This window comes from Budorcas taxicolor, chromosome 4 (genome assembly GCF_023091745.1).
Source record: "Budorcas taxicolor isolate Tak-1 chromosome 4, Takin1.1, whole genome shotgun sequence".
Taxonomy (NCBI): Eukaryota; Metazoa; Chordata; class Mammalia; order Artiodactyla; family Bovidae; genus Budorcas; species Budorcas taxicolor.
This window is the reverse complement of record NC_068913.1, coordinates 50,729,405-50,756,295: the sequence shown is the minus strand read 5'-3', so window position 1 is coordinate 50,756,295 and position 26,891 is coordinate 50,729,405. Positions and strand designations below refer to the sequence as shown.

Genomic DNA, 26,891 nt, shown 5'->3' with positions numbered 1-26,891 from the left:
TCAATCAAAACCCTTGTTTACTTACCCAATGAATCCATGTCCAGCTCATTGCAGTAAAAAGAGATATCACTGTCACAAAACACAGTCTAGGTCCCTTAATCCAGCCTCTTTTGATCTCAAAAGGTGGTAACATTCAGTTCAGAGCTCACTCATCTGTAAATTGCATCACATTATCTCTGAGTTATTTAAGAAGCAAGCTGTGTTTGGTTTCAGGCATTTTAACCTGCTAAAGGCAAGAAGCGTTTGCCACATAGTTTCAAAGGTCTTCCACTTACTACCACCGTCAGAGAAAGCAAAATGATTGAACCCATCGGGAATCAGTACGTTGTGGCCAGGCCAGTGTATTCTGCAAATGCTTTTGGGGAAGAACATAAGAAGAAACACAGACATCATAAGACACTTCTGGATCATCTCAAAAAGTTGTGCCGGTAAGATGTTTTCTAAAGTACTGGTATTAGGAGTAAATGAAGCACTTTCTCTGAAATTTTTAAGCTTCCAAGTTCTTTCTAGCCCAGTCTCCAGAGTCAGTCTTTTCATCTTTGATTTCCAAACCTCCTACTCCAGGGCTAGAAAGGTAGTCTCTGAAATGAACACCATCTCAGCTCTTGACACAATCTTTCCATATCAGAAAACTGATAGATGAGGACAGAGGAAAATTTTCTGTCAACTGTTGTACAAGTCAAGCTGAGGATGACAAATAAGTTCTATTGTAGCTAAAGAAAAGAAGTATTTTTCTTAAAAAAAAAACCCTTTGGTGGTAGTCAGGGCAACTAGTATATGTAAAGAGGTGAATATTAGTGGGAAGATTAGTGCAATGATATCATCTTTAACAAATTTCCATCTACAATAGGTACTAAACTTAAAATTGGATATTAATTAACTGACCTATGGTTTTCATTGTTACAGCTGTTCTGCACAAAAGGCCAAGAAAATTGCCTTCTCGTTGTTCCCCATAGCATCTTGGTTGCCAGCATATCGCATTAAGGAATGGCTCCTCAGTGACATTGTTTCTGGAGTCAGCACAGGGCTGGTGGCTGTACTGCAAGGTAACTTTTTTTTGAGATGTAATTTATATATCATAAAATTCATCCTTTTAATGGGTAAATTCGGTATTGGGTTTGTTTGTTTGTTTGTTTTGGATATTTACAAAATCTTGTGCAACTAAGGTTGTGCAACTGTCATGGCTAAATAATTCTGAGACATTTTCACCATATCCATCCCCCCAAATCTCTTGCAAATCACTTCCCATCCTCCCTCCACCCAGCCCCTTGGCAAAAACTTTCTGTCTCATTGGAGTAATCTATTCTGGACATTTCATGCAAACAGAATCACAGAACATATCAATCTTCTATGTCTTGTTTCTTTCACTTAGCATAATGTTTGCAAGTTTCTCCCATGATGTACAAGTCCTTTATGCACTTTTATGGATGAATAAGATCCTACTCTGTAGATACACCACATTTTGTTTGTCCGTTCATGAGTTGATGGACATTGGGTTGTCTCCACCCTGTGGCTTTTATGAATAACACTGATACTATTATGAACACTTGCACACAAGTTTTTGTGTGAACGTATGTTTTAATCCTCTTGGGTATATACCTAGGAGTATAATTGCTGTGTCATATAATAATTCACTAGCAATGGTGAAGATTCAAAGTCCTCCACATCCTTGTGAACACTTGTTACTGTCTGCCTTTGTTATTTTAGCTATCCTACTGAGTATGAAATGGTATCTCACTGTGGTTTTGATTTGCATTCTTCTAATGACTAATGATGTTGAGCATCTTTTCATGTGCTTACTGTCCATTTGTATATCTTTGGAGAAATGTCTTTTTAAATCTTTTGTATATTTTAAAATTACGTTATGTGTCTTTTATTTTTGAGTGGCAATGGTTGCTTACACATTCTGGAAAATAGACCTTTATCCAACATATGATTTGCAGATAATTTCTCCCTTTCTGAGGGATGTCATTTCCCTTTTTCATAGTATCTTTGAAGTACCCATTTTTACATTTTGATGGAGTCCAGTTTATGTGTTTTAAATTTGGCCGCTTATGTTATAGGTGTCACTAAGAAACCCTTGCTTAATTCAAGGACACAAAGGTTTATACCTAAGTTTTCTTGCAATAGTTTTATAGATTTAGCTCTTACATCTTTGATACATTTGAGTTAATAAAACAAGTTTTAAGGTGCAATCTTAAATACTAGAAGACCCTAATTAAAACTTCTATGATCCTTTGCATGAAATAAGAACACTGATGCTTGTATATTTACAGGTTTAGCATTTGCACTGCTAGTCACCATCCCCCCAGGCTATGGGCTATATGCAGCCTTTTTCCCAGTCATCATCTACTTTTTCTTGGGCACTTCTAGACACATATCTGTGGGTAAGTGAATTACTGGGCTAATTAATGCTCATTGCTTTTTCTTTACGAATGACGTTTGCCATGCATTGTGTATGCGTGCTAAGTTGCTTCAGTTGTGTCCGACTCTCTGCAAACCTATGGACTGTAGCCTGCCAGGCTCCTCTGTCCATGGGATTTTCCAGGCAAGAATACTGGGGTGGGTTGCCATGCCCTCCTCCAGAGGATCGTCCCAACCCAGGGATCAAACCCAGGTCGCTTGTGTCTCCTGCACTGTCAGGCGGTCTCTTTACCACTGGCACCACCTGGGAAGCCCCAGTCATGAATTGAATCAATTCCATATTGTGCAACATCCAGAAGAGGAGTCATAATTTCTTGTAATTACAAATTAGAACTGAGGCTTGGGAAGGAGACCAGAACTCCAGATGGTAATCTTTCTACATGCTACATTTTGGTTGAAAGACAACTGTGCTATGGGGAAGCATAATGACCACAATTCACCCTCTCTTTATTAGGTCCATTTCCAGTTCTGAGTATGATGGTGGGAGCAGTAGTTGTGAGATTAACCGCCACAGACAATACAGCTGATTCAACATTCACTAATAGCTCAATGACTAATGATTCATCAATAGATGAGCAGAAGGTGATAGTGGCTGCAACAGTTACAATTCTTTCTGGAATCATCCAGGTGAGCATTTGTCCCATAATCTACCCTCCCCAATCTATGTGTCCTGACTGGTACACATCTTTCTGTTTTTTCTCCTTCTTGCCACCCCTCCCAACTCTTCCTGTTAGTTGGTGTGCCTCCCTCAGTGGCCCACTGGAAATAATTTAAGAAGAGTCACTCATGGCAACCATAAGAGGAGGGACAGATCCACTTTGTGAAGAGGAGTGAACATGGGTCTGGAGAGTAGGAAATATGAGAACATGGAGGCACATGTGATGACAAGTCAATGCTGAACTCAATAGAATACCTGGGAATTGATACACTCACAGTTCTTACTAAACAGAACTGTATGCAAGTAATAGAGAAACTGGCAGCTTGGAAATTTTTTCTCATTTCACATTGTGTGTGTGTGTTCAGTCACATCATTTGTTTCTGACTCTTTGCCACCCCATGGACTATAGGCTGCCGGGCTCTTCCATGGGACTATCCCAGCAAGAATACTGGAGGGGGTTGCCATTTCCTACTCCAAGGGATCTTCCCAACCCAGGGATAGAACTGGTGGCTCCTGCATTGGCAGGCAAGTTCTTTACCACTGAGTCAACTGGGAAGCCCAATTTCTTATTGAAAGTGAAAGTGTTAGTTGCTCAGTCGTGTTCAACTCTTTGTGACCCCATGGACTCTGTCCATGGAATTCTCTAGGCAAGAATACTGGAGTGGCTTGCCATTTCCTTCTCCAGGGGATCTTCCTGACCCAGGGATCGAACCTGGGTCTCCCACATTGCAAGCAGATTCTTTATCATTTCAGCCACCAGGGAAGCCCTGAAGCTTACCATCTGAGCCACCAGGAAAGCCCCAGATGGTAAAGAATCTACCTGCAATGTAGGATAACGGGGTTCGATCCCTGGGTTGGGAAGATACCCTGGAGAAGAGAATGGCTACGCACTCCAATATCCTTGACTGGAGAGTTCTATAGTCCACATAGATTAGGGAGGGGCTTAAAGACTTACTCCCAAGCCACACCCCCACCACCATGACTGGATTGTAAAAAATGCCCCTGTTCTCAAGATGTTAGATAGTGATAATGTCAAACGCCTCAAGGTGTTGCCTAAAGACAAAAGTGAAAAAAGAGTCAATTCAAACCAAGACATAGTGATATGTCAGTTCAATGATGGGGTCTGAGTGCATCTCCGATTCTAGTGCTTTTGCAAACTCACAGTTCAGGTTGCATTCTGGTGACAGGAGTGGAGAGTCAGGCCAACTTTCTATACCCATTTACATTATTGCAAAATCCTAATGCTTTGGAGGAATGAATCAGTTTTGCCCTCAGTTAAAATCAAGCAGTTTTGATGTCATAAACAGTTATGTATTTTCCAACAAAAGTTGACCAACTTGTTTGAGGGAATCTGAATGGATGCTTGCCCATGAATGCAACAGCAACCAAAAAAAGGTAACTGACAATTCCCTGGGAAAAATTATGAGGACTGATGTTAGATAAAATTCTGCTATGAAAAGTTTATGGGGTGAGTCTCCTAAAAATACGTTGCCTTCAAAAGAGGGAAGAAAAGAAACATGCTAGTTCTTGGAGGTATACTGAAATGATGTGCTATTTGAACACCATGTAACATTTGGGGCTGCGGCAGGGAAGAGGGAAGCAGAGGGAGGTACCTTAATGGGAGGTGTTCCAAGAGGCTGAGACACTTTTTTCTTCCAGACCCAAGAGTGGAGGCTGAACCTCCACAGTTTGAACCATTTCAGTGGTTGATCTTTCAGATTGCCGAGGTATATTGTGAATCTACACTAACAAGGCTCTGTCCTCTCTTTGCAGTTGCTGATGGGGGTTCTACGGCTGGGCTTCGTGGTGATTTATCTATCCGAGTCCCTAATCAGTGGCTTCACCACCGCTGCCGCTATTCATGTTGTGGTATCCCAGCTCAAATTTATGCTTCAGCTGACAGTCCCCGCACATACCGATCCATTTTCACTTTTTAAAGTGAGTATTTTTTTTTGCTTCAAAGATAAGGAATACACGAAATTCACTATCATGTTTCCCAGAGAACTTTCCTTTTGTGCCTTTGCTACGGGGCTTACTTAACAACTTCCAGGAAATCAACAGGCTGAGAAATGTATTCACATGAAGAAAAAGTTAGTGGCAAAGAGAACAACACTGAAAATCTTTCACAACTCCCATGAAGCTGATGTAAACAACAGAAATTAAGTATCACTTCTTCTAGGTTTGACTCTTCAGTATATTTCAAAAGAAAAAAAATGATGGCACACATGATGAAAAGCTTTGTCCCGAGTTTTAAAATCTTTCTCAAAATCTTATGTTGAAAGAAATGTGCTAGTTGGATGGCACTGCTTCCCTATTTCTAAAAAAGCAGGTCTTGTTTTTTTAGAATTGAAATTCTTCTGACTCTTATGTATCCTTGTTTATAAAGCAAAAGGAAATTGGCCAATATGTAAATAGAACGGTGGTTCTTCTCTCCTCTGGAGGATGTACTTTAGAACAGTGTTCTTAGTGCCTCTGAATTTATATATTTAAGTCCTCACTCGTTTTTCTTTTGTGAGTCTAGCTAAAGGTTTGTCTCCTCTGTTTATCTTTTCAAAAAGCTAGCTTTTAGTTCCATTGATCTTTTCTTTTTTTTTTTTTTTTTTTAGTCTCTGCTTAAATTCTTCCCTCTCTGTTCTTTGTTATTTCCTTCTTTTTCCTGACTGTGGGGCTTGTTAGTGCTTCTATCAAGACAGTGTTTGGGAGTCTGAGGCAAAACTTGCTCCAAGTTGGAACCAGACCTCTCTCACTCCCATTCAGAGCTATTCCAGAAGTGGAATCTTTAGGGAGTCATTTGGGATCCAGTCTGGGCCTGCTTGAGCTGTCCAGATCCCATAGATGTGGAAATCCAACTGGCCTTGAGAATTAAGACTGTAAACAGTGCACAGCTAGCCAGGAAACTATTTTCCAAAGTGACAGAGAGAGTCAATGAAGCAATATCAGGGGTCTGAACCTTAATTTAAAAAGCCAGGAATTCAGGGGAAACATGCTAAGAAAAACTGTCAAAGGTGAAAGGTGATTCCCTGGACAGAGCAATAGTGTTGATTATGAAATGAAAAATGAAGTATACATATAGCTGATTCACTTCGTTGTGCAGGAGAAACTAACACAGCATTGTAAAGCAATTTTACTCCAATAATAAAAACAAGAAACAAAAAAAAACGATGGCAATGACACCTAAGAGTAGAAGAGACCAGTTCTAAAAATGTGAAAAGCATCCCAGAAAATCTGACACCAGATGAAGAGCATCGCTAAACCAGTGTGATGACAATGCTATGCTAACTTACTCTTCTCATATCTCCACGCTAGTCTCTACAATTACTAGTGTCTAACATGAGCAGAACAGGCAACTGCTATCCATCTGTCAGTCCTTTCATGTCTTAAGTTTATTTTTATGCATTTGGAATTAAATGTTGTATCCAAATTACACATTAATATAGCACTTGGGTTTTTTAATTTTTATACTTTCAGGTCCTAGAGTCCGTATTCTCACAAATAGAGAAAACTAATATTGCAGACCTTGTGACATCCTTGGTTATCCTGGTGGTAGTATTTGTGGTTAAAGAACTAAATCAGCGCTACAAAGCCAAGCTTCCTGTGCCCATCCCAATTGAGCTCATTGTGGTAAGTGATCATCTTCTGGTTTCCTTTCATAATTCATTTGCCTTGCGTTGTTTTTTTTTTAATTTCTTTTTTAAAAATTAATTTATTTATTTTAACTGGAGGCTAATTACTTTACAATATTGTGGTGGTTTTTGCGATACGTTGCCATGAATCAGCCACGGGTGTACCTGTGTCCCCCATCCTGAACCCCTCTCCCACCTCCCTCTGGGTTGTCCCAGTACACTGGCTTGGAGTGCCCCGTTTCATGCATGGAACTTGGACTGGTGATTTATTTCACATATGGTAATATACACGTTCCAATGCTATTCTCTCAAATCATCCCACCCTCACCTTCTGCCTTGTGTTTTTATGTTGAAAGCCCTCCCTATCTGTAAATTAGGAGGTTTTAGTGAGACAGGCAATCTCTCTGCAGTTTCTGGTATGATATTTAGTATGGTATTTTTCTTCATTCATACTTTAATAACTTGCTTTGATGATTTGAGGTTTATTCTTTCCATGTAAGGCAAGAGAGCTGCCCTTTGAGAAGCCTGGTGATAGATTCATTGGAATGAAGCTGTGGTTCTGTTTCAGTAGTACATTAGAATTGCCTTGGGACTTCTCAAAAAGTAGCCAAACCTGAGCTTGAGATTCCTATGTAATAGGTCAAAGGGTGGCCTTTGGCAACGGTACTTTTTTTTTTTTTTTCCAAAGCAAGATTCTTAGTGACATCTCCCATTTCTAACTTGGGCAATTTGCAACTTTGCAGACTGTGATCGCAACGGGTGTGTCCTATGGCTTTGACTTCAAAACCAGGTTTAATGTGGCTGTGATTGGGGAGATGAAACCTGGGTAAGTGTCTAGCTCATGATGGCATCTCCAAGCACCAAGAGAGTTAGCAGTAGTGACAGAGGACTCTAAGCTGAAATGTATTAACCCTCCTCAGCACTCTCCCTGTATCTGGCGTCCATCACGCATCCAGGAGGAAGGCTCACTTCTGTCCTTCTAGGAATAAGTCACGAAGGACATCAGGTCTGCAGTTCTTAATATCAAAAAGTGTCTCCATGTGAAAGAACTCACAAATCAGAGAAGGGACTCACACGCCCGTAAAAGCAAGATAGTAGAAGTAGAAAAAGAGGTTAAACTTGTTCCTTCTCGTAAAAAAGAACCGAGAGAAACCAGATTTCCCTGGCCATTAATTACCATAAACACTATGTAGTGTTTTGTTTGAAGTTACTGGAGCCAAGTTCCAATAGTTCAAAGGAGACACTGAAGGAATACCTGCCACACACTGCTTGAGCAGTCCAGATGGGCACACTCTGTCCTTTCTCAAGATCAAGTTCAAAACAAGCCCAGAGCAACTCTTACCGCTCCAAAAGGCTGGGAGAGGCAGTTTTTATAAGGAGTCTGAAAATGTAGTCCATTGCCTTTATTCAGTTGTTGAGAGAGATCCAGTTTTGTGCTCTCTCCTTTCTCTGCCTTCTGACCATTGCATCAGTTTCTTCCAGCTTGCTTACCAAGGAAACGTTGTATTCCTGGTAACGAAATGAAATGAAAATGAAACAAAAATGAAAACCTTCCCTCCTTTCCATACCTAGGAATATTTAAGAATTATTCTAGGAATAAGAATTTATATGCATTTCATTGTTGACTTAAAAATAACTAACTTCTAATAGAAAGTGAAAAGTGAAAGTGAAGTCGCTCAGTCGTGTCTGACTCTTTGGGACTCCATGGACTGTAGCCTACCAGGTTCCTCCATCCATGGAATTTTCCAGGCAAGAATACTGGAGTGGGTTGCCATTTCCTTCTCCAGGAGATCTTCCCGACCCAGGGATTGAACCGGGGTCTCCTGCGTTGTAGGCAGATGCTTTACTGTCTGAGCCACAAGGGAACTTCTGTTAGAAGCAAATATATATTTTTAAGCAAAAAATATTTTTATCACCAGATAAAAATGTGTTATACTTGTGATATTTAGATCACAAATATCACTTTAAATGGTAGAAATTAGGCTGAAGTTGAAAGACTATTTCTAGGGTTTCTCTCTACTCTGCAACTTTCAAGTGATTATACTTTATCTTGTCAGAAGATTTTGGAAATAAAAGATTAACTTAAGATCACTGAATTACAGTGACATTACTTAGTAAATGTATTTTAAATGTTAATGGACTTCTTTCCACAGTATGTGTGGGTGAAGAAGCGGGTGACATATTTATAGATCATCACACCCTACAGACAGGCAGTGGAGCCCAGTAAGCAAATTCATGCTTCCTAGAGGCAGAGTGCCTGGAATTTACTTCAGACTCACTTCCTGACCTTGAGCAAATAATTAAACTCTGTGCCTTAATATCTTTGGCTGTAAAAAATGGGGCTAAAAATAGTCATTATTACACAGGATTCTTATAAGGATTAAGTGAGTTAATTAATGCATGTGATATCCTGAAGTGCCTGGCCTACTGTAAGTATTCAAACTGCACTACTGCTATTCTTAATTTATCACCTAAATTACTGTGCCAGACACTTTACATGCTTTTTACATTCCCACTTCTTCTGAGTGATGATTGAGTGGACATTTTAAATGCCCATTGGTGTTTGCAAATAGAATATAAGTGAAAGATAATGATTATTAATTATTGCTAATCTGCTATTAATGAATATGACATCTTAGAAGTGACTTTGTGAAGTCATGTACACTGAGTGCAAATACTTGGCTGAAGGATAGAGATCATTGAAAAAGTAGACAGAACACCAAGGATATATTCAGATTCCAGAGGGACACTGTAATAGTAGCTAAGAGGCACTTTGTACTTTACAATGTGTGAATAGTATTCACATTCATTGTTTTATTTGAACCTTCCACAAAAATTATGAAGAAAAGAGAACAAGTGTTACTATCAGCACTTTACAAATGAGGAACCTGGGTGAGGAGCACAGCCAGGAAATCAGTCCAGTTTTCAGGCTGCAAATCCCCATCACATCATTCTGCCTATGGCGTTCAGAGGCTAGAACAAAATAATAATAGCAGGCTTCTGGGTATTTTGGTATAAAATGCAAATTGTATCACTCATTTTATATTTTACATATATAATATTCCTAGCTAACCTTCTGATTTATAAAAGCTGCAGAATATGAAATAATAGTACTCCTTCAAAATTAGAGCTAAAACTGTATTAACACTTACAAAACATGAACAGCAATTAAAAAAGAATTGAATGGACCCAGTTAACCCAGTTGTAATAAGTTTTACATCAGAAACAGATGTTTATAGGAGCTGAACATTTTAGTAAATTTATTTAACTGCTCTAAGTCCATGCGGTATAAACACAGACATATCCTCTGTGACTTCAGTGTTTCCCTGACATAATCCCACTTTAAATGGAAACCCACTCTCCATCACGGCTGCAGTTGGCTGTAGCCGATTAGTGGAGCTCAGGGCAGAGTCCAGCGCTTGTTTGCTAAGAGTTTGCCATGAAAGGTTATTGTTATCAATGGAGGGAAATATATCTTGCTTTCCTTGTCTCAGAACTGTATTTGCTCAAAGAGCCTTCATCCATGGATAACAATTGGCAGTATCATGAGCGATGCTTTGTAAACCAATGTAACAATACAACTGGGATCGGAGATGTTTTGCAGGAAGCTTATATTGATCTAAATGTACACTGTAATGCAGCTATACTAGCAAAATCATATCAGATTTATCACTATCATTGGACTAGTTTTACAATCTTATATCAAATCCAGGCAGCATTGCTTTTCAACATTAAGATAACAGATTGCAAGGTATTCAGTGGTGCTAAATTCTTGCTAGTCATACTTGAAAGGCACAACTCAGCCTAGAATGCATTCATTCATTCATTGACTTGCTCAACAAATACTGACCACCTGATATATGCTGTGAAAAGTGTTTGATCCTGGTCATAGAACAGTGAACTAGTCATTGTCCCTGCTCTGGGTCCGGGTGAGAGTTTCCGGTTGGGAGGGCGGATGGAAACAGGAGGAATCAAATACTGGAGAAGCACAGACAATCTCGCCTAACCCTGACCTTGGGGATGAGAAATGACTTTCTGGAGGGAAGGATGGGAATGAAGGGAATGGTTCAGGCAGAGGGAACAGCAACTTAGAAGCTTCCAAGGTGGGAGATGATGGGTGATGAGAAACAAAGAAAACTTGGTATAGCTGGAGTCTCAATTCTGAGAAATGGTAGTAATTAAGCACGATGTGGAGCAAGGGGTCATTGGGGCCTTGCTAAGGAATTTGGATTTTTTCTTGAGGATACAAGGATGCTGTTGAAGGCTTCTAACCAGGTGGGCAACATTCTGACTTGCTTAATTTCAATTTCAGGTTTCAGGCCCCTGTCACACCTAGCAGGCAGACTTTCCAAGATACCATTGGAGACTCCTTTGGCATTGCCATTGTTGGCTTTGCAGTGGCCTTTTCTGTGGCCAGCGTCTACTCCCTCAAGTATGATTATCCCATTGATGGCAATCAGGTAAGTATACAACGGACAATGGGTCTAATTAGGCAACTTGAACTGCTACTTTGCATACATAATATTGATGGTGCTGCATCTAAAAAAGATTCCTCCTTGCTCTCCTGTCAGGAGTTGATCGCCTTGGGAGCGAGTAACATATTCGGTGGATCGTTCAAAGGATTTGCAGCAAGCACTTCTCTCTCCAGATCGGGGGTCCAGGAGAGTACAGGAGGCAAAACTCAGGTCCTGGGGGGTCTTTGCTAAGAGGCCCATCTTTGCATGAGTCCCTGGGGATTTGGAACCCTGGGGGAAAGTTGAGTTTGTGATGAGAAATGTTCTCGTCTCCGCAGATAGCGGGCCTTCTTTCTGCTGTCATCGTGCTGATTGTCATTGTTGCCATCGGATTTCTCTTGGAGCCTCTACAAAAGGTAGCACTCATCCCTTGGGCTGACATCTATCTCCTTTGGATGATGAACAGAGGACTCTGGTTTTTAAACTCATGAGGCATAAACTAAACTAGGGAACATGAGTATCTACAAACTCTCAAGTACTTCTTAGCCAATATTCTATGGGCCAAAAATACTTCTTTCTCTCTTGGCACTACTTTACAAATGTTAGGAATGCAAATACCCAACAACGCTACTCTTAAAACTCTACACTGCCTTATCAGTTCTACTCTGCTGATCAGCTCTACTCTTGAGCCTTTATGTGTTTACCCCAGATATGATTAATGTTTAGATTGGAAGGTACCCTGGCACTGAAGCTTCCATATGGGTTGACTAAAGTGAAGATTTTCTTAAAGGTTGATGCCATTGAGGCCTGTATGGAATTCAGAGAATGGTACTACCAACCACACAACTTGTTCTTAGGAGTACGCCCGGCTCCCAGAGTGTGGTTTGACTCCAAGACCAAAACGGTCAAACTGATGGATGGGAGCAAACGGTTAGACTTTGACCTTGCACCTTTACCCTCATGCTCCTCTGTCTGCCTCTCCAGAATTACTGTAATTTTTGAGGATGTAGTTTTATGCTTTGTCCACCACTGCAGTACCCAGGTTACAAAAATAGCAGCAGGCCCTAGGAAACACAGGATCTGTAGGAAACCAAATGATGGTCAATATATTGTTCTTTGCAGTGTTAATGTGATTTTGAGGTAGTACAGAGGGCACTGGCTCTAGTCCTATGGACATTCTTCTAATCCTGCTCTGCTGCTTATTATCTCTGTGATTTAGGCAGATCATTTAACCTCTTGAACCTCAAGTTGCCCATTTGTAAAATAGAGAGGGAAATAGCACCCACTTCACAGAGTTGTTGTGAAAATTAAATGAAATAGGGCATGTGAAGTATTAATATTTAGTCCAGGGTGTGGCACATGATAAACACTTAACCAATGATACCCTTTATTGGGAAGATTATTATTGTTGTTATTCTAAACATCCAATTATACCTCTGACTACAGAGGACATAGACACAGGACACAGTCCACCAAAGTCTGTTGGTTTTTATGTAGGCCTTTTTCTTTGCTGGTTGGTAGCTGGAACATGAGTTTTATCCCAGGTTTCTGGTGTCCTGATATGGTTATCCCAAACCTGGCCAAACAGTGCACAGTACTTGTTGTCAAAATTACGCATTTTTATTGTGCTAACCTGATTTCCAAAGGAATGGCATAAAAAGAGTCAAAAAGTCACCCCTAAAGAAATATTATGTGTAAGAATTGTATATCTCAATAAAAATAAATGCACACACAACCCCCCTACATAGAGAATTCGGCCCGGTGTACTTCTTCCTGTGTGTATCCTTGGTCTCTACCTCACCCACTTCAATTTGGAGAAACTAAAAAAAAAGGCAATTGCCACTTAAAATCCTATCTCTTTCGTAAATAAATGACACCAACAACACTGGCCAGGATGTTAATCAAAGGCCCTACTTTGTAAAGGATCCATCTGACAATTACTTCTTAGATCACTGTGTCTATAATGTTTTTGTTTCATCTAAATAACTGGTCTGTTTTATCATATGAAGACAAAATAACCTTTCATGATAGCTAAGAATGAATGCTCCTTAAGCACTTATTAAGTATCAGCAGTGTTCTAAGCGTTTTTTAAATAGTTAATCCTTAGTATCAATTACAGTCAGGATAGCCAGTTCCTGGTAAAATGATCCCCCTTTCCCTGTCTGTGGCTTCTCAATGCTCTGTAATCTTTATTTTTTTTAAGGAGTTACTGTGTTTGTATTTCATTGTAAACTGTTACAAATTTTTTTAATTTAAAAACATTTTAATCGATGTATAGTTAATTTACAATGCTGTATTAGTTTCATGTGTACAGGAAAGTGATTCAATTATATATTCTTTTTCAGATTCTTCTCCCTTATTGGAAGATACTGAGTATAGTTCCCTGTGTTATACAGTAGGTCCTTCTTATTTGTGGGTGTTTAGTCACTAAGTAGTCACTAAGTAGTTTAAGTCCGACTCTTTTGAGACCCCCATGGATTGTAGCCTCCCAGCCTCCTCTGTCCATTGGATTTCCCAGGCAAGAATACTGGAGTGGGTTGCCATTTCCTTCTCCAGGGAATCATCCTGATCCAGGGTTCGAACCTGAGTCTTTTCATTAGCAAGCAGATTCTTTGCCACTAAGCCACCAGGGAAGCCCCTTTGTTATTTACCTAGTTCCAAATTGTTTTTCCATGGAATACTGACTCGGTACGAATTAATGAAAAGAAAAAAATAACATGTCTCTTTTGCAAGTTGTACTTGACTTGTTTTATACTAAAGTTCCCCAAAGCAGGAGGCTTATTGTAGAGTTCCGTGAACCATTCATCCAGCTCCCACAGGGGTGGCATATTACACAGCTACACGGCAATATCAAAACCAGTACATTGACGCTGGAAGGACAGGTGCTGAAGCTGAAGCTCCAGTACTTTGGCCGCCTGATGCAAACAACTGACTCACTGGAAAAGACCCTGACGTTGGGAAAGATTGAAGGCAGGAGGAGAAGGGGACGACAGAGGATGAGATGGTTGGATGGCATCACCAACTCAATGGACATGAGTTTGAACAAGTTCCAGGAGTTGGTGATGGACAGGGAAGCCTGGTGTGCTTCAGTCCATGGGGTCAAAGAGAGTAGGACACAACTGAGTGACTGAACTGAACTGAGCTAAAGCTTTGAATTCTATTCCAAGACCCCCAAGCTCCCTGAGGTTTTTTTTTTTTTTAAACAAAGAGCAACACCCACTCCCTACTACAGTAAATAGACACACACTAGACTATCTCTGATTAGAAAGAATTGCTTTCAGTCACAGGTCTTCAGATCTGCCTTTCTGTGTCCCCAGGTACAGATGAGTAAGTGCTATCAGATGGCACGTTCCTGTCACTGTGGTGGAGCCAAAATCATACCTGGGGATAGGTCAGAGTTCCAGGGCTGCTGTGCTATGCATTGGCACTGTACACAGGAAAAGGGTGTATCGTTTGATAGGCTCTGAGGCCCTTGAAAGGATTCACTTATCTACAGCCTTCACCTTTGCTTCTATATGGTTATTGGATTATCTCAAAGTACATCTGCTCTTCATGTTTCCACAGTCTGTCCTGGCAGCTTTAGCACTTGGAAACTTGAAAGGAATGCTGATGCAGTTTGCGGAAATACGAAGATTGTGGCGAAAGGATAAGTATGATTGTGTAAGCAGAGGTGATATTATCTGAGAGAAGAATCGGAATTGCATTTTAATGCTGATGTAAAATGTATATTTATATTGTAAACAAAGGGAAATCTTGTTTCTATCTACCTGTTCAAATCACCTGCTTGTTTTCTTTGCTATCTTGAAACTGCACACTCTAATGATTATTCTCTGGGATTTTAATGAAAAATGATGAGTTACTTACAAGTAGGAAATAGTCCATGAAGCACAAAGAGACCACTTCTTAGATCTCTTCTAAAAATTCTTGCAGTCATCTCTACTGCCACAGAAACTCTGAATCTTACGGTGTTCATGGCTTCTGGTCTTCATGACCTCGTATGGCAGTGTCCAAAGAAGAACTCAAATTCTGAACAATCCTTTTGGAAACACTCTGTAAAGCCTCCCCTCACTCTCAACAAGCCTTGCTCTGAGAAGCTGTGTCCCTAAATTATAGCAGGGTCAAAGTCTGTGGTGTAAAAAGGCTTGTTAACACAGCCTGTGGCTCTTAACAAGCATGAAGTAATAAGCCAGGTTTCGTTTTGCTGCTGCTAGATCAGCGTTAGGGACTTTTACACATCTGGCACATGCTAGCAGTCTGATAGAGATAAAAGTGTCAGTCGCTCGGTCGTGCCCAACTTTCTGTGACCTTATGGACTATAGCCCACCCACTAGGCTCCTCTGTCCATAGAATTCTCCAGGCAAGAATACTGAAGTGGGTAGCCATTCTCTTCTCCAGGGCATCTTCCTGACTCAGGAATCGAACCCTGGTCTCCTGCATTGCAGGCAGATTCTTTAGCAGATGGGCTCCCCAGGGAAACCCCCAGCAGAGATAGTAGTCTTTATTAAATCAGCAGACCAAAAGTAAGATATTAGTCCAGATTCTACCGATTAATAACAAACAGCAACTGGTTCTGGAATTTTAGCTGGGACAGATTCAGTCATTTCCTTAACTGGTTCAGGGATGGGGTTAGAAAATGGATACACTCTCTCGGGATTTTTAGAAAGATTTGCTTGCGCTTCTGCAGCATCTGAACCTGAGCCAGCAGAATGAGCGGAAGGCAGCTCCCTTCTGCTGTGTACTCCCGACCTCTGCTTTGGACACCAGAAGTTCATGCTTTCTTATGCCTCTGAACCTAGGACACTGTGTTTGAATCAGAGTAGGAAACGGTAATGTATGTGGTGCTCTTTTTTTGACAGCTAATCTGGGTCATGACCTTCATCTTTGCCGTTGTCCTGGGGCTCGGTTTGGGCCTGGCAGCTAGCGTGGCATTTCAGCTCCTGACTATCGTCTTCAGGACTCAGTTGTAAGTGCTCACTGTGGTCTGCATCCTTGCAGGCTTTGACTTGCCTGGGTCAGAGGAGGAAAAAACCTGTCACTGGTTAGGGGGAAAGCAGTTTAGTTGATAGGTATGCAAATCTATCAAGACTGGCCAGACTGGGACTTCCCCTGGTGGTCCAGTGCTTGAGTCTGCACTTTCAGGGCAGGGGGTGTGGGTTTGATTCCTGGTTGGGGAACTAAGATCCCACAAGTCTTACCATGCAAACCCCACCCCCCTAAAAGAAAAGAAAAGAAGATGGGCCAGTCTATTCTGCCCCACTCCAAGACCTGAAGGCAAAAGATGGCCCAACCTTACATCAGCCGAATCTCACCAGTTGTTGGTCTGCTTCCTTCTTTGACAATTCAAATAAATCATAATTCTCTAAGTCTGTTTACCCAGCTGTAAACTGGAAGTAATTCTGAGCAAGTTTACTGTCTTTGCCTCAGACTTGTTAAACACAGGGCAAGTGTTCCTGAGAAGATTCTGAGATTCTGTGTGTCTGAGGGAGGGTTGTTTCTCTGGGCAAGTTGTTATATTGGACTCCCACCTGGAAATCATGAAGCTGGATTTAGAGAACTTTTCAAAGGCCCCTTTCAACTTAAAATGCCACAAAAGCCACTTAGAAGTCTTGATTTTTAACAGAATTCAAACAGATTTCCTCTCCAAACATCTTCTGGATTCTTAAATTTGTTATAAAACATCACCACCATGTGGTCACTCAGCCTTTGATGGATTATATGATGTGACAGAGAGAAGGTTTCTTGGGATCTAAGGTGTTCTAGAATAGAAGGTGTTATCATACTTAAGTTTGATGGACTGATGGAACACATTTACACTGAGATGTTCCCACACTCTTCTATTTACTTATATTTTCATTCATTTCTTGGGGACTTATCAAACATAAGAGACAAATTGAGTGGTTGTAGGCAAGTCATAATAGTTCTCTATGTCCTCATCCATACAACAAGGTGATTGTATCTGCCTTATTTCACCGAATAACTGTAATATTCAGAATCAAAATGGCAAAGGCATATGGAAGTGCTTTGTAAACTGGATGTGGGAGATGGGAGAGGAGGCACAGTTTCGGAGCTGTGGGAGGGTCAGTCAAACAAGGTGTTTGCCCTCCAGGGCATGATGGCATGAGAATTTTCCAATCTTTAAACTTTGGATAAGCGAGCCTGCTTTGGGTTGCTAGGAAAACACCAGCGTTAGCCTTATAGGCTTAATAAATATGCAGGAATGATTCACTAGGTGTTGATTTTCCCTACAGTCCCAAATGCAGCACCCTGGCTAATGTTGGAAGAAGCAACATCTATAAGAATAGAAAAGATTATTCTGAAGTAAGCTTCATTTTTTTACTCTTATTTGCTAAGTAATATTAACATAAATTGAATGGGCACCATCTAATATGATTTATCTGCCTTACAGATATATGAACCAGAAGGCGTGAAGATTTTCAGATGCCCATCTCCTATCTACTTTGCAAACATTAGTTTCTTTAAGCAGAAACTTATTGATGCTGTAAGGTTTGGGGTTATTAATTTTTTTTTAATTCCACTGAATACCTAGGAATGAAACGCTTATTCTATAACAAGGAGGAGGGTCACTGATTTCACAAATACTGCAGATGGGTAGTGTTCATATCTTTGTATCCTTGTCCCAGGTGGAACTATCTTAATAGGGGTCCATTAACATGTTAGGAAATGAGACTTTTTATCTAAGGTCCCATATAGAGACTCTTTTCATTATATATTGCTGTAAAGTAAAAAGATTTACCATAAGATAGATGGTCTCCTATAGATTTTCCTTGGGACTCAACTTCAGAAACAATAGGAGTCTTTAATATTTGACTGCATCATTGAAGAGATTCAGGATAGCAAGTGAATACTTAAAAATGAATAAATAAAATATAAATGAATATTTAACACTAAATAACAACTAGCGTCCCTGGTGGACTGGAAAGAAGCTGACAAAAAAGCAGAGTTTAAGGTTAAGAAACAAAAGCTCAGCACTCTTTCACGTTCCTTCTGGTCCGCTCTGTCCCTCACATAGAGCTTGCCTTAAGCCCTAACTATTTTTAGTCATCTGTTATACATCAAATATCTTTCTACCCAAGTTTTTTTTTTTTTTTTACAAAAATGGGATCAGATTGTCTATCTGGCTTTAGATACTGTTCTTTTCACTTAATCTAGTATCTTTTCATCTCACTACATTTTTTGGTCAAGGGTTTTTTATTATATAATTTGATCCTCCTTATTACTCTGGGCTTCCCAGGTGGTGGTAATGGGTAAAGAACCCTCCTGCCAATGCAGGAGACATAAGAGATGAGGATTTGATCCCTGGGTCAGAAAGATCCTCTGGAGGAGGAAATGGCAACCCACTCCAGTATTCTTGCCTGGAGAATCCCATGGACAGAGGAGCCTGGCAGGCTACAGTCCATGGAGACGCAAAGTCAGACAAGACTGAGGCGACTTAGCACGCACACACGTACTTATTACTCTGGAGCTAAATATTACTGCGTTAAGAACACATTTGTTTTGGAAAGGAAAAAAATGAAGGTTACCCTCATATCTAACACTAAGATTATAAAAAGTTCATATAGTAGATATTATAATTATATAAATTCTAATAGAATAAAAAATATCTAGAAGCAGGATACTAATTAGATACCACTCATATTCAACAAATGGAAAAAAATAAAATGAAATTCCCTAAGGGTTGTGTGGAAAGAAAACAAAAACTTCAAATAGTTTCGATCCATTTGTGGATACTCTAGGGATAAAACCTGGATGGTACAGAGGTTTTTCAATGTTAGTTAACTGCATACAGAGTAGCAGACCATAGATCTGATACAATGCTCTCAATGATGATGTTAAATTTTTGAATTTCAAAGCAAATTTCAATTTTAATGTAAATATCTTTCATATATGTCCCAGTCCCTCAACCCATCCCATTTAATTATGCTATAATTATCCCATTTAATTAAGTAGAACTATGCTATAGCTAGAATTAGGTTATATAAGTAGAATTGTGCTATGCAAGTAGCAGAATATTCAGCATTCTTGTAACACAGCAATGGGTTTTTCAGATTGGCTTTCGTCCACTTCGAATTCTTCGCAAGCGCAACAAGGCTTTGAAGAAAATCCGAAAAATGCAGAAGAAAGGCCTGCTACAAGTAACACCAGTAAGTTCTTTCCCACATTTCTACGTATTACAGCTAAAAGCTTAGTAAAAGGTAGTTCAAGTGGTTGGTTCCATTTCTTTTAATGAAATGGCAGATAAACAAGGTACTTCATGTGTCAATTAGTGTCATGTTTTTAGAGGTCTCTTTAAAATTGTATTGTCCAGGGAAAATTTCTATTCTCCAAATAAAAGAATTAAAATCCCATCACTTGAGCCAACTTTGACTCTATGCTTCAGAAATTCACTGGTTAACCTTAACCTTCAGTGCTTTTCTTGGTCAGAGTTTTTATGCATGTTAGTATCCTCTCTTGCAGAAAGGATTTATATGTACTGTTGATGGCTTTAAAGATTCTGATGAAGAGCTGGACAATGATAAGATTGAAGAGCTGGATCAGCCCATCAATACCACAGACCTGCCTTTCCAAATAGACTGGAATGCTAATCTTCCTCTCAACATTGTGGTCCCTAAAATCAACCTCCACAGCCTCATTCTTGACTTTTCAGCAGTGTCATTTCTTGATGTTTCTTCAATGAGGGGTCTCAAAACGGTAATTTTTTTCTGAATGAAAACAACTAATCAGTGACTACAGCTTAAAAAAAAAGTTGTATTTGTGGCCGGATGTTCCTTTAGATAACACATGCATGCTTAAGCAGAAGTAAAATTTAATCTTAGAATATTTCATGGAGGGAGTGCAGGTGGGGTGTGTTTGGTGGACTCTTTAAAGTGCATTTCCCATGAGACTGCATATAATTTCTGACATATGCTTATAGGCAATACTGCTCACAATCCTATTAAATTCCAGTTCTGCTGTGTTTCAAATCCTTGTGGGTATTCTATCTAAATTGTCCTGAAACAGAGATCTTGCAAGAAAGTAGAATAGTGGTCCTTTTATTTTTATCCTCATCTGTCATAAGCCAATGAACTTTAACTTGGCTATATAACAATTTGTCTTTTTGTTTTTTAAGTTAGATATATGAAAGAATATATGTCACGTATGATTTTAAAAAACAGAACTGTAACAATCTGGTTGCACGCTGTTTCCTTACCACAGGTTTGTCGTTTCTAAAAGAGTTTCTAACAGAAATGCCGAAACAGATATAAAGAAAATTTAAGAATGTTAACATCCCCCTCTTTTGCTTTTTTTTTAAACAGAAATCTGCCTACATAAAAACTGAGCTAAGATCTATTAAGTATAGGTGAACTAGATATAAAATCAGAAAACAGGATTAATTTTATCTCCTTCAAACTTAACCTTTTAAAAAAATCTTAGTATCACATGACCTCTGAGACTGCTTTTTCTTCGTTTGCTTTTGTCTATTTATTTTTGTTTTGAAGGAGAAAATACACATAACCTTTATTTTTTGATCTTGGCATATAGCACAAAAGACAGGGACTCTACCTTAGGTTTCCTGAAGGTCCGAATTCTTACTTCAGCCCAGTAGAGCCTCCAAAAGTTTTTACTGATGATAATAGTGATATTATTGATCACTATTGATATTAATGTAAACAGGACAAGCTACTTTCCTTATCTTTTATAACCTTACTCACATCACTACTGGCATTTGTTCTGAGCCTCGAGACCAGGAAAATGGATAAAGATTCTTTGGTGCTAGACACATTCAGGCACTGTGGACAGGAATAATGAACAACATATGGGTTATGGGTTTTTTAAAACGTTTACATATATAGAAAGCTCTCGTAAAGATCATTCCATAGAAGAAACTGTTTAAAACTTACATCAGAGTTCCTCTTTTGAGTCAAAGCAGACATTTTTTCATTATACTTCCTTCAAGAATGACCGTCTTTGACTGAAGAGCTCTTTCCTTTAGGCTTCTGCCGTAGAGCCTTGTTACTAATTTCAGTTCTCTACAGTATTGTCTCTTTTAAAAATGTAAAGGGCTCTGAAAGCAACATATTCGCATAAGGCACAATTATGATAGTTTCCTTTACGTTTCTGACAAGTGAAACTGTTCCCTAAGAAAGATCTGCTTTCTTTTTTAACAGATTCTGCAAGAATTTATCAGGATCCAGGTAGATGTGTATATTGCTGGAACTGACGGTAAGTTGTTCTGGTTTTATTTTCTGACAATCCCTTTACTGCTAGCTCTCAATCTACACAGCTTCTCCTCAGAACAGGCATTTTTGATGATCACCAAGAAGGTCTAATTTGTAGATTTCCAACAGCAATCTCCAGGGAAACGGCATCTTTATATTTGAGTTGTGTTGATACATAATTGACTTTACAATTTTAATTCTAGTTTAACGGGCAGCAAAGGAGTGAATATGTAGCCTAAGTTTACTCTAAACTTCCTAAAAAAGTAGGTTTACTCTCTTCCTTGCCTCCATTGAATTAGCAGCCCATAATCACCTGGTTTCTGCTTCACTTCACTGATGAGGCTGCCCTTGCCAAGGTCATCAACGATATCCCGGTGATCAAAGATCAACCACCCCCATCCCAGCCTCATTCTCTCAGAGCTTTAACAGCGGGCTCTTTTTGGCCTCTGTCTCCCTGACTTTGGAAAGACCTGTCTTCTGAGTCCCTTCCCACCATTCTCAGAGCTCTGCGGTATCTCACACTGGCTCCTAGCCACACTGCTATCTATGTTAATGAACCCACAAACTGTATCTCCAGCTCAGACCTTTTTTCTGAGCAGCAGACCCGTGTACTCAACCATCTGGATGTCCTCCAACTACCTAAGATACACATATTCAAAACTAAATATACACATCCCAACTACTACTTCTCCTTTTCTATCTTGGTCACTACATTACCACATACCCACCCAGTTGCCCGAAGTACAAACTTTGGAGCCATCTTTAATCTCTCCTCCCCATTCCTCTATATTCGGTGAGTCACCATGAATATTTAATACTGAATCAGTCTCTTCCTCTCCATTTCTACAGCCTAAATCTAGCTCCTTATCCTTTCTCATCTAAGTCCTCTGAAAGAACTAATCAGTGTCCTTGTCCATCCCTAGAATGTCCTCCCATCCCATTTTCTGACTCATCCCATTAATCTTTCTCATGAAGCTTATAGTCCAGTGGGAAAGCCTGATAATAAACAAAGATATTTCAGGTAATGATAAATGCTGTCAAGAAAAAAATCAGGGTTGAGACATAGAGCCACAGGGGTAATGCTATTTTACACAGGTGATTAAGGATGTCCAGAAACTCAACATTTGAGCAGAGACTGGAATGAAGTGAAGGAATCAATCTTAAAAGTGTCTTGGGAGAAAGCATTTTAGGGAGGTATGAAACAGGCATTAATTTTTGCTCTGTACTGGCTCCTGTCCATGAAATCTACAGATATACCCTAGTTTCAAGGGTTCCTTATAATTAAAAATATCCTCTTAATCTCAGTAATCCTTTAAACAATTTTACTCTTCCATCATCCCAGGTCTCTTGAAAGCATCTCATCCTGCTGCCTCTGCTGCCTGGCACCCCTCTAGGCCCTTAGCTAAGGTCGTCACCCTTGCTCACTGAATGCCACCTGCATCCTGACAAGCGCAGTGCCCTCATCTCCCTCTGCTGCAGTTACTGCGAGGTCTTGTCCTTGCTGAAAGTTTCCCTGTGAACAGACTTCCCCACCTCCACGCTTTCATACCTTCTCCTCCTCCTCTTGCCCCAAATCCTAGGCATTCTTTAAATGGTATCTGCTTCATTAACTTTCCCAGAATCCTGCCAAGTGGAAACAATGTTTACCCTTCTCTCTCTGAATTTCCACAGCACATGATCTGTGACCCTCTTATTCATTTGACAACAATGTGAGGACCTACTATATTCTAGGCATTATTTTAAGAACCAAGAAAACATTAATTTTAAAAATTAGATTGCTTCCTGCCTCTATGATTCTACTTTTCATTAAGATAATATATATGCTCTGTCTTCCTCAAGGGCAAGATTCATATCTAATTTATCTTTTGATCCTACCCAGCCAGAGCTTTGCATATAATAGACATGAGGCAATATTTGATTGACTGATCTGAGCCAACGATGCTGGTTAGTTCTTCCAAGAATAGAAGTAATTCCTCAAAGATTACTGGAGAGGTAATGGAGGGAGCCAAGGAAGATGTTTTCTGATGGTATCCAGCAGCTTTGGTAAAATGGACTACAGTAAGCTAATTGGTAAATCCAGAACCATGACATTGGTCCATGACTATATGTTCTATTTTGGCAGACTCTCCATTTTTAGTAATAAGCCACCTTTGAAGCTCCTGTTATTAACAAGAGAAATTAACCCACAAGGCTCCTGCCTAACAGTGTTTCTCATTTGATCCTTTTTGGTATTTTACATGTAATTTTATTACAAAGATGCCCTTCAGTTCCAGAAGACATTGTACTAATGGTACACTAATATTGTACTGCTGCAACTCCCAAACACTTTACCGAACACCAGTGAAACGCACATTTGAAAACAGACATTCAAGTCCCCAACCTCAAGGAGAAACCCATGGTCAAACACTTAACTTCTGTTATTCTTTCTTTCCTCTCTTCAGATGACTTCATTGAGAAGCTTACACGGTGTGAATTTTTTGATGATGAAGTCAAGGACTCAATATTTTTCTTAACAATCCATGATGCTGTTTTGCATATTTTGATGAAGAAAGATTACAGTACTTCAAAGTTTAATCCCAGTCAGGTATCAACTTTTGGGCAACTTTCATGTTTGTATAAACAACCACCAGTACTTCTTAAATTTCTCTTTATTTTTCAACATTAAAAAGCATATTCCTAATTCTTAATTCCATCCTGGCTTTCTCAGGAAGTAGAAGCAAAATCTGATGATTTCACCATCAGTACAAATGGAGGGTTACGTAATCGGGAATGTCAGGTAAGAACCTTCAGCAGGTTTATGTATACATAGACAGTATGACGAAGAACTTTCAAAATGCTGAGGCCTCTTCCAGCACGCTACAGAAAGTCCGGCACCTGTTTGAGCCTCTGTGCCTCATCCCTAGAAAACTGAAGCAATCCCCATCTAATAGGGACATTAGGGGAAAATAAACTCAGATCAATACAAAAAGAGATGGAAAACAGTGATACTAGACCTCTTACTGCAATAATGAGCATATAGAAAGAGAATGTTTTATGTTTTCAAAGTATTTACAACCAAGATCTTATTCTGGTCTTGTCATAATCCATGAGGCAGAGAAGGAAATACTATTTCCACCTACACATGAATTCATGATGGAGCTGAGAAGCTAAGTACACTTCCTGACCCCTAGAGGCATGGGAAGCCCCTAGCCAGTATCTAGCTCAGTGCTGAATGTTAGGTTCCTTCACTTCCTTACTAGAAAGAGTTGCCAAATCATTTAACTGTATAGTGCCATTTCATTCTAGAACATTCATTTCTAGAATATTCAGTCCTTTAAAGGTCTGTCCCTAGTTTGGGAAAAGCAGAACTACAAATCAAAATGAGTATCCCCTATAAAGCAAGTATATGGTAAATGCCTTACATTCATGATTTCAATCTTTACAACACACAAAGAAGATATCTTCATTTCACAAATGAGGAAATTAGAAGGGCTCAGAGAGTTAAACTAATTTGCTTAGGGTCATGCACCAAATTGACAGCAATAGGATCTGAAGCAAGATCTGTCTGATGTCAAGATCTATGCTCTACAGACTATATTATACTGGCTCTATCCTTTGGTGAAAAACTATTGGAAGTGAGGGTCCCAAGGAAGAATCCAATGCTTGTCTTCTCTCATATGAAGAAAGGTCTAAGAAGCATATCAAAAAGGAATTTAAGTTAGCAATGTATAGCATTAAGATAACCCTGCGTGATTATTAAGAGTTCAAATAGAAAAACCTTAGATAAAAGAGCCATTCCAGAAATCTTGATAGACCTGAGGGGTGAGGGGAACCATAATTCTGCTTCCTGGGGCTGTTTTCCAGGGAAATTCACACCTAGCACCGTGTCTGAGGACTCTATAAAGAGAGCCTTACCAGAAACCCTCTGCCCAGCAGCTGGACTCAGAATTGTCACCAAGTTTTAAGGGATATAGTAAAGGAACAGAATTTCAATCCAATGTCTGATCAAAGCTTTAGAACCAACTGTCAGACAGAATATAGTCAATACCATCCTGTATCTGTTTCTCTATATTTTTTAAAAAAACAAGCATTTAACACAGCCCCTTGCATTACTTAGAGGAAGATAAATTGGCGGTTGTGGTTATGCCACCAGTGGTGATTCATGTAAAAGCTGAGTGTCCCTAGCCAGCACACATAAGCCCTTGGAGTTTGTGTGGCCCCTGAAACAAATGTGAAGAAATAATTACTACAACACATTATATTATTTTGGTTAAATTAGGCCTTTGAAAAATACACTTCTACTACAACATGGTATCACATGGGTCTACATTAACCAAATATCCCTGGAAGATGTTTGATCATTAAAATTGAAGACAAATTTGTTGGTGAATCCAGTAAATTCTAGCTTCCAATTTTAATCAGATTTTATTCCTTTTACACACAAGATATGATTATTAAAAGGGATAGAACTTAACAAGTCTTTTAACACAAAAACTTTCTCTCTTCTTCCAGGTACCAATTGAAACAAAATTCTGAACAAAATGTAATTCAGAGATCCTCATCCCTCACATAAAGAAGAACTTTATACCCAGAAAGTTATTGCTAAGTTCATACATTGTATGAAGAGTATTTCTGACAGAAATTATGTTTCAAACTTTGGAACGAGATTGTTCTAGCATGGTATATTTTTCACATATCTAGTAACCAATTATGTAAATGCTTTTAATTTTCTACTTTGTAGATTTATCAAAAGAAAATTATTTTGTTTATAAGTATTTTTATAGCACTGACAGATTTCCATCTAAGCCACTACTTTTGTGCATAGTTTGCAGTGCATTTGCACCACTGCTTTGAATCTTGTAATTTATATAGTTCATACTGACATATATTCATTTAAAAAAATCAACTGTACAATAGGTGTGTCTTGCTTTATTAAGTTTCTTATTAGCTTTCTGAAACATGCTGAGTCCTCTTTACAGTGATCTGACTGGAAACCTGCTACATGAGAATCCTTCTAACCTTTCTGCAATGAGACTTGTATTTTATAAATTTATTTATTTTATGTAACAGAAATTAAACATCATCACCAACAGTAAAGATTCAGTGGCCTCTGTTCAACATAAAGCCACTCTGTTAACGGGAAAAGCTGTCCCAATTGTTTTAGATCTCACTTCTAAATGTTTGTCAAAGTACTCTTTCATCCTTTATTAATAGTCTTACTGAGAGGGCTTGTCTACTTGACTTAAAACCAATTACAGAAAAATAAAACAAATGCTTATTCACATATCTTCTCTTAATTAAAAACTAGAATCTCAACACTTTTTATGGCAACCTCCATCACAACCCATTCAACCATAACATCTTGAGGTTCACTTTCCTCATCCTTAAATGTTTTATTTTCTCTGAGCCCTCTAAGGTGAATATGCTGAGTAAGGGGTATGCATGGAGCTGGACCTTGACTTGCCTGCCTCGGAGCAAATACTGGAAATTGACTAGGACAAAAACTCTAATCTTTTATTTAGGAAGAGGTCAAGAG

At 39.3% G+C, this 26,891-nt stretch overlaps 1 protein-coding gene across 1 annotated transcript; it reads left to right on the top strand.

The window, feature by feature from the left end:
- The first annotated feature begins 297 nt into the window (after positions 1-297).
- SLC26A3 (solute carrier family 26 member 3) lies at positions 298-25,891 on the top strand. The gene is made up of 20 exons (XM_052639041.1): positions 298-428; positions 907-1,046; positions 2,277-2,387; positions 2,879-3,051; positions 4,856-5,020; positions 6,551-6,703; positions 7,449-7,531; positions 11,018-11,165; positions 11,277-11,390; positions 11,498-11,575; positions 14,724-14,819; positions 16,016-16,122; positions 17,408-17,477; positions 17,566-17,658; positions 19,226-19,321; positions 19,635-19,868; positions 21,326-21,380; positions 23,818-23,960; positions 24,084-24,152; positions 25,868-25,891. Exons 1-20 carry the CDS (start codon positions 298-300, stop codon positions 25,889-25,891), a joined length of 2,283 nt encoding a protein of 760 aa, XP_052495001.1.
- Positions 25,892-26,891: the final 1,000 nt, after the last annotated feature.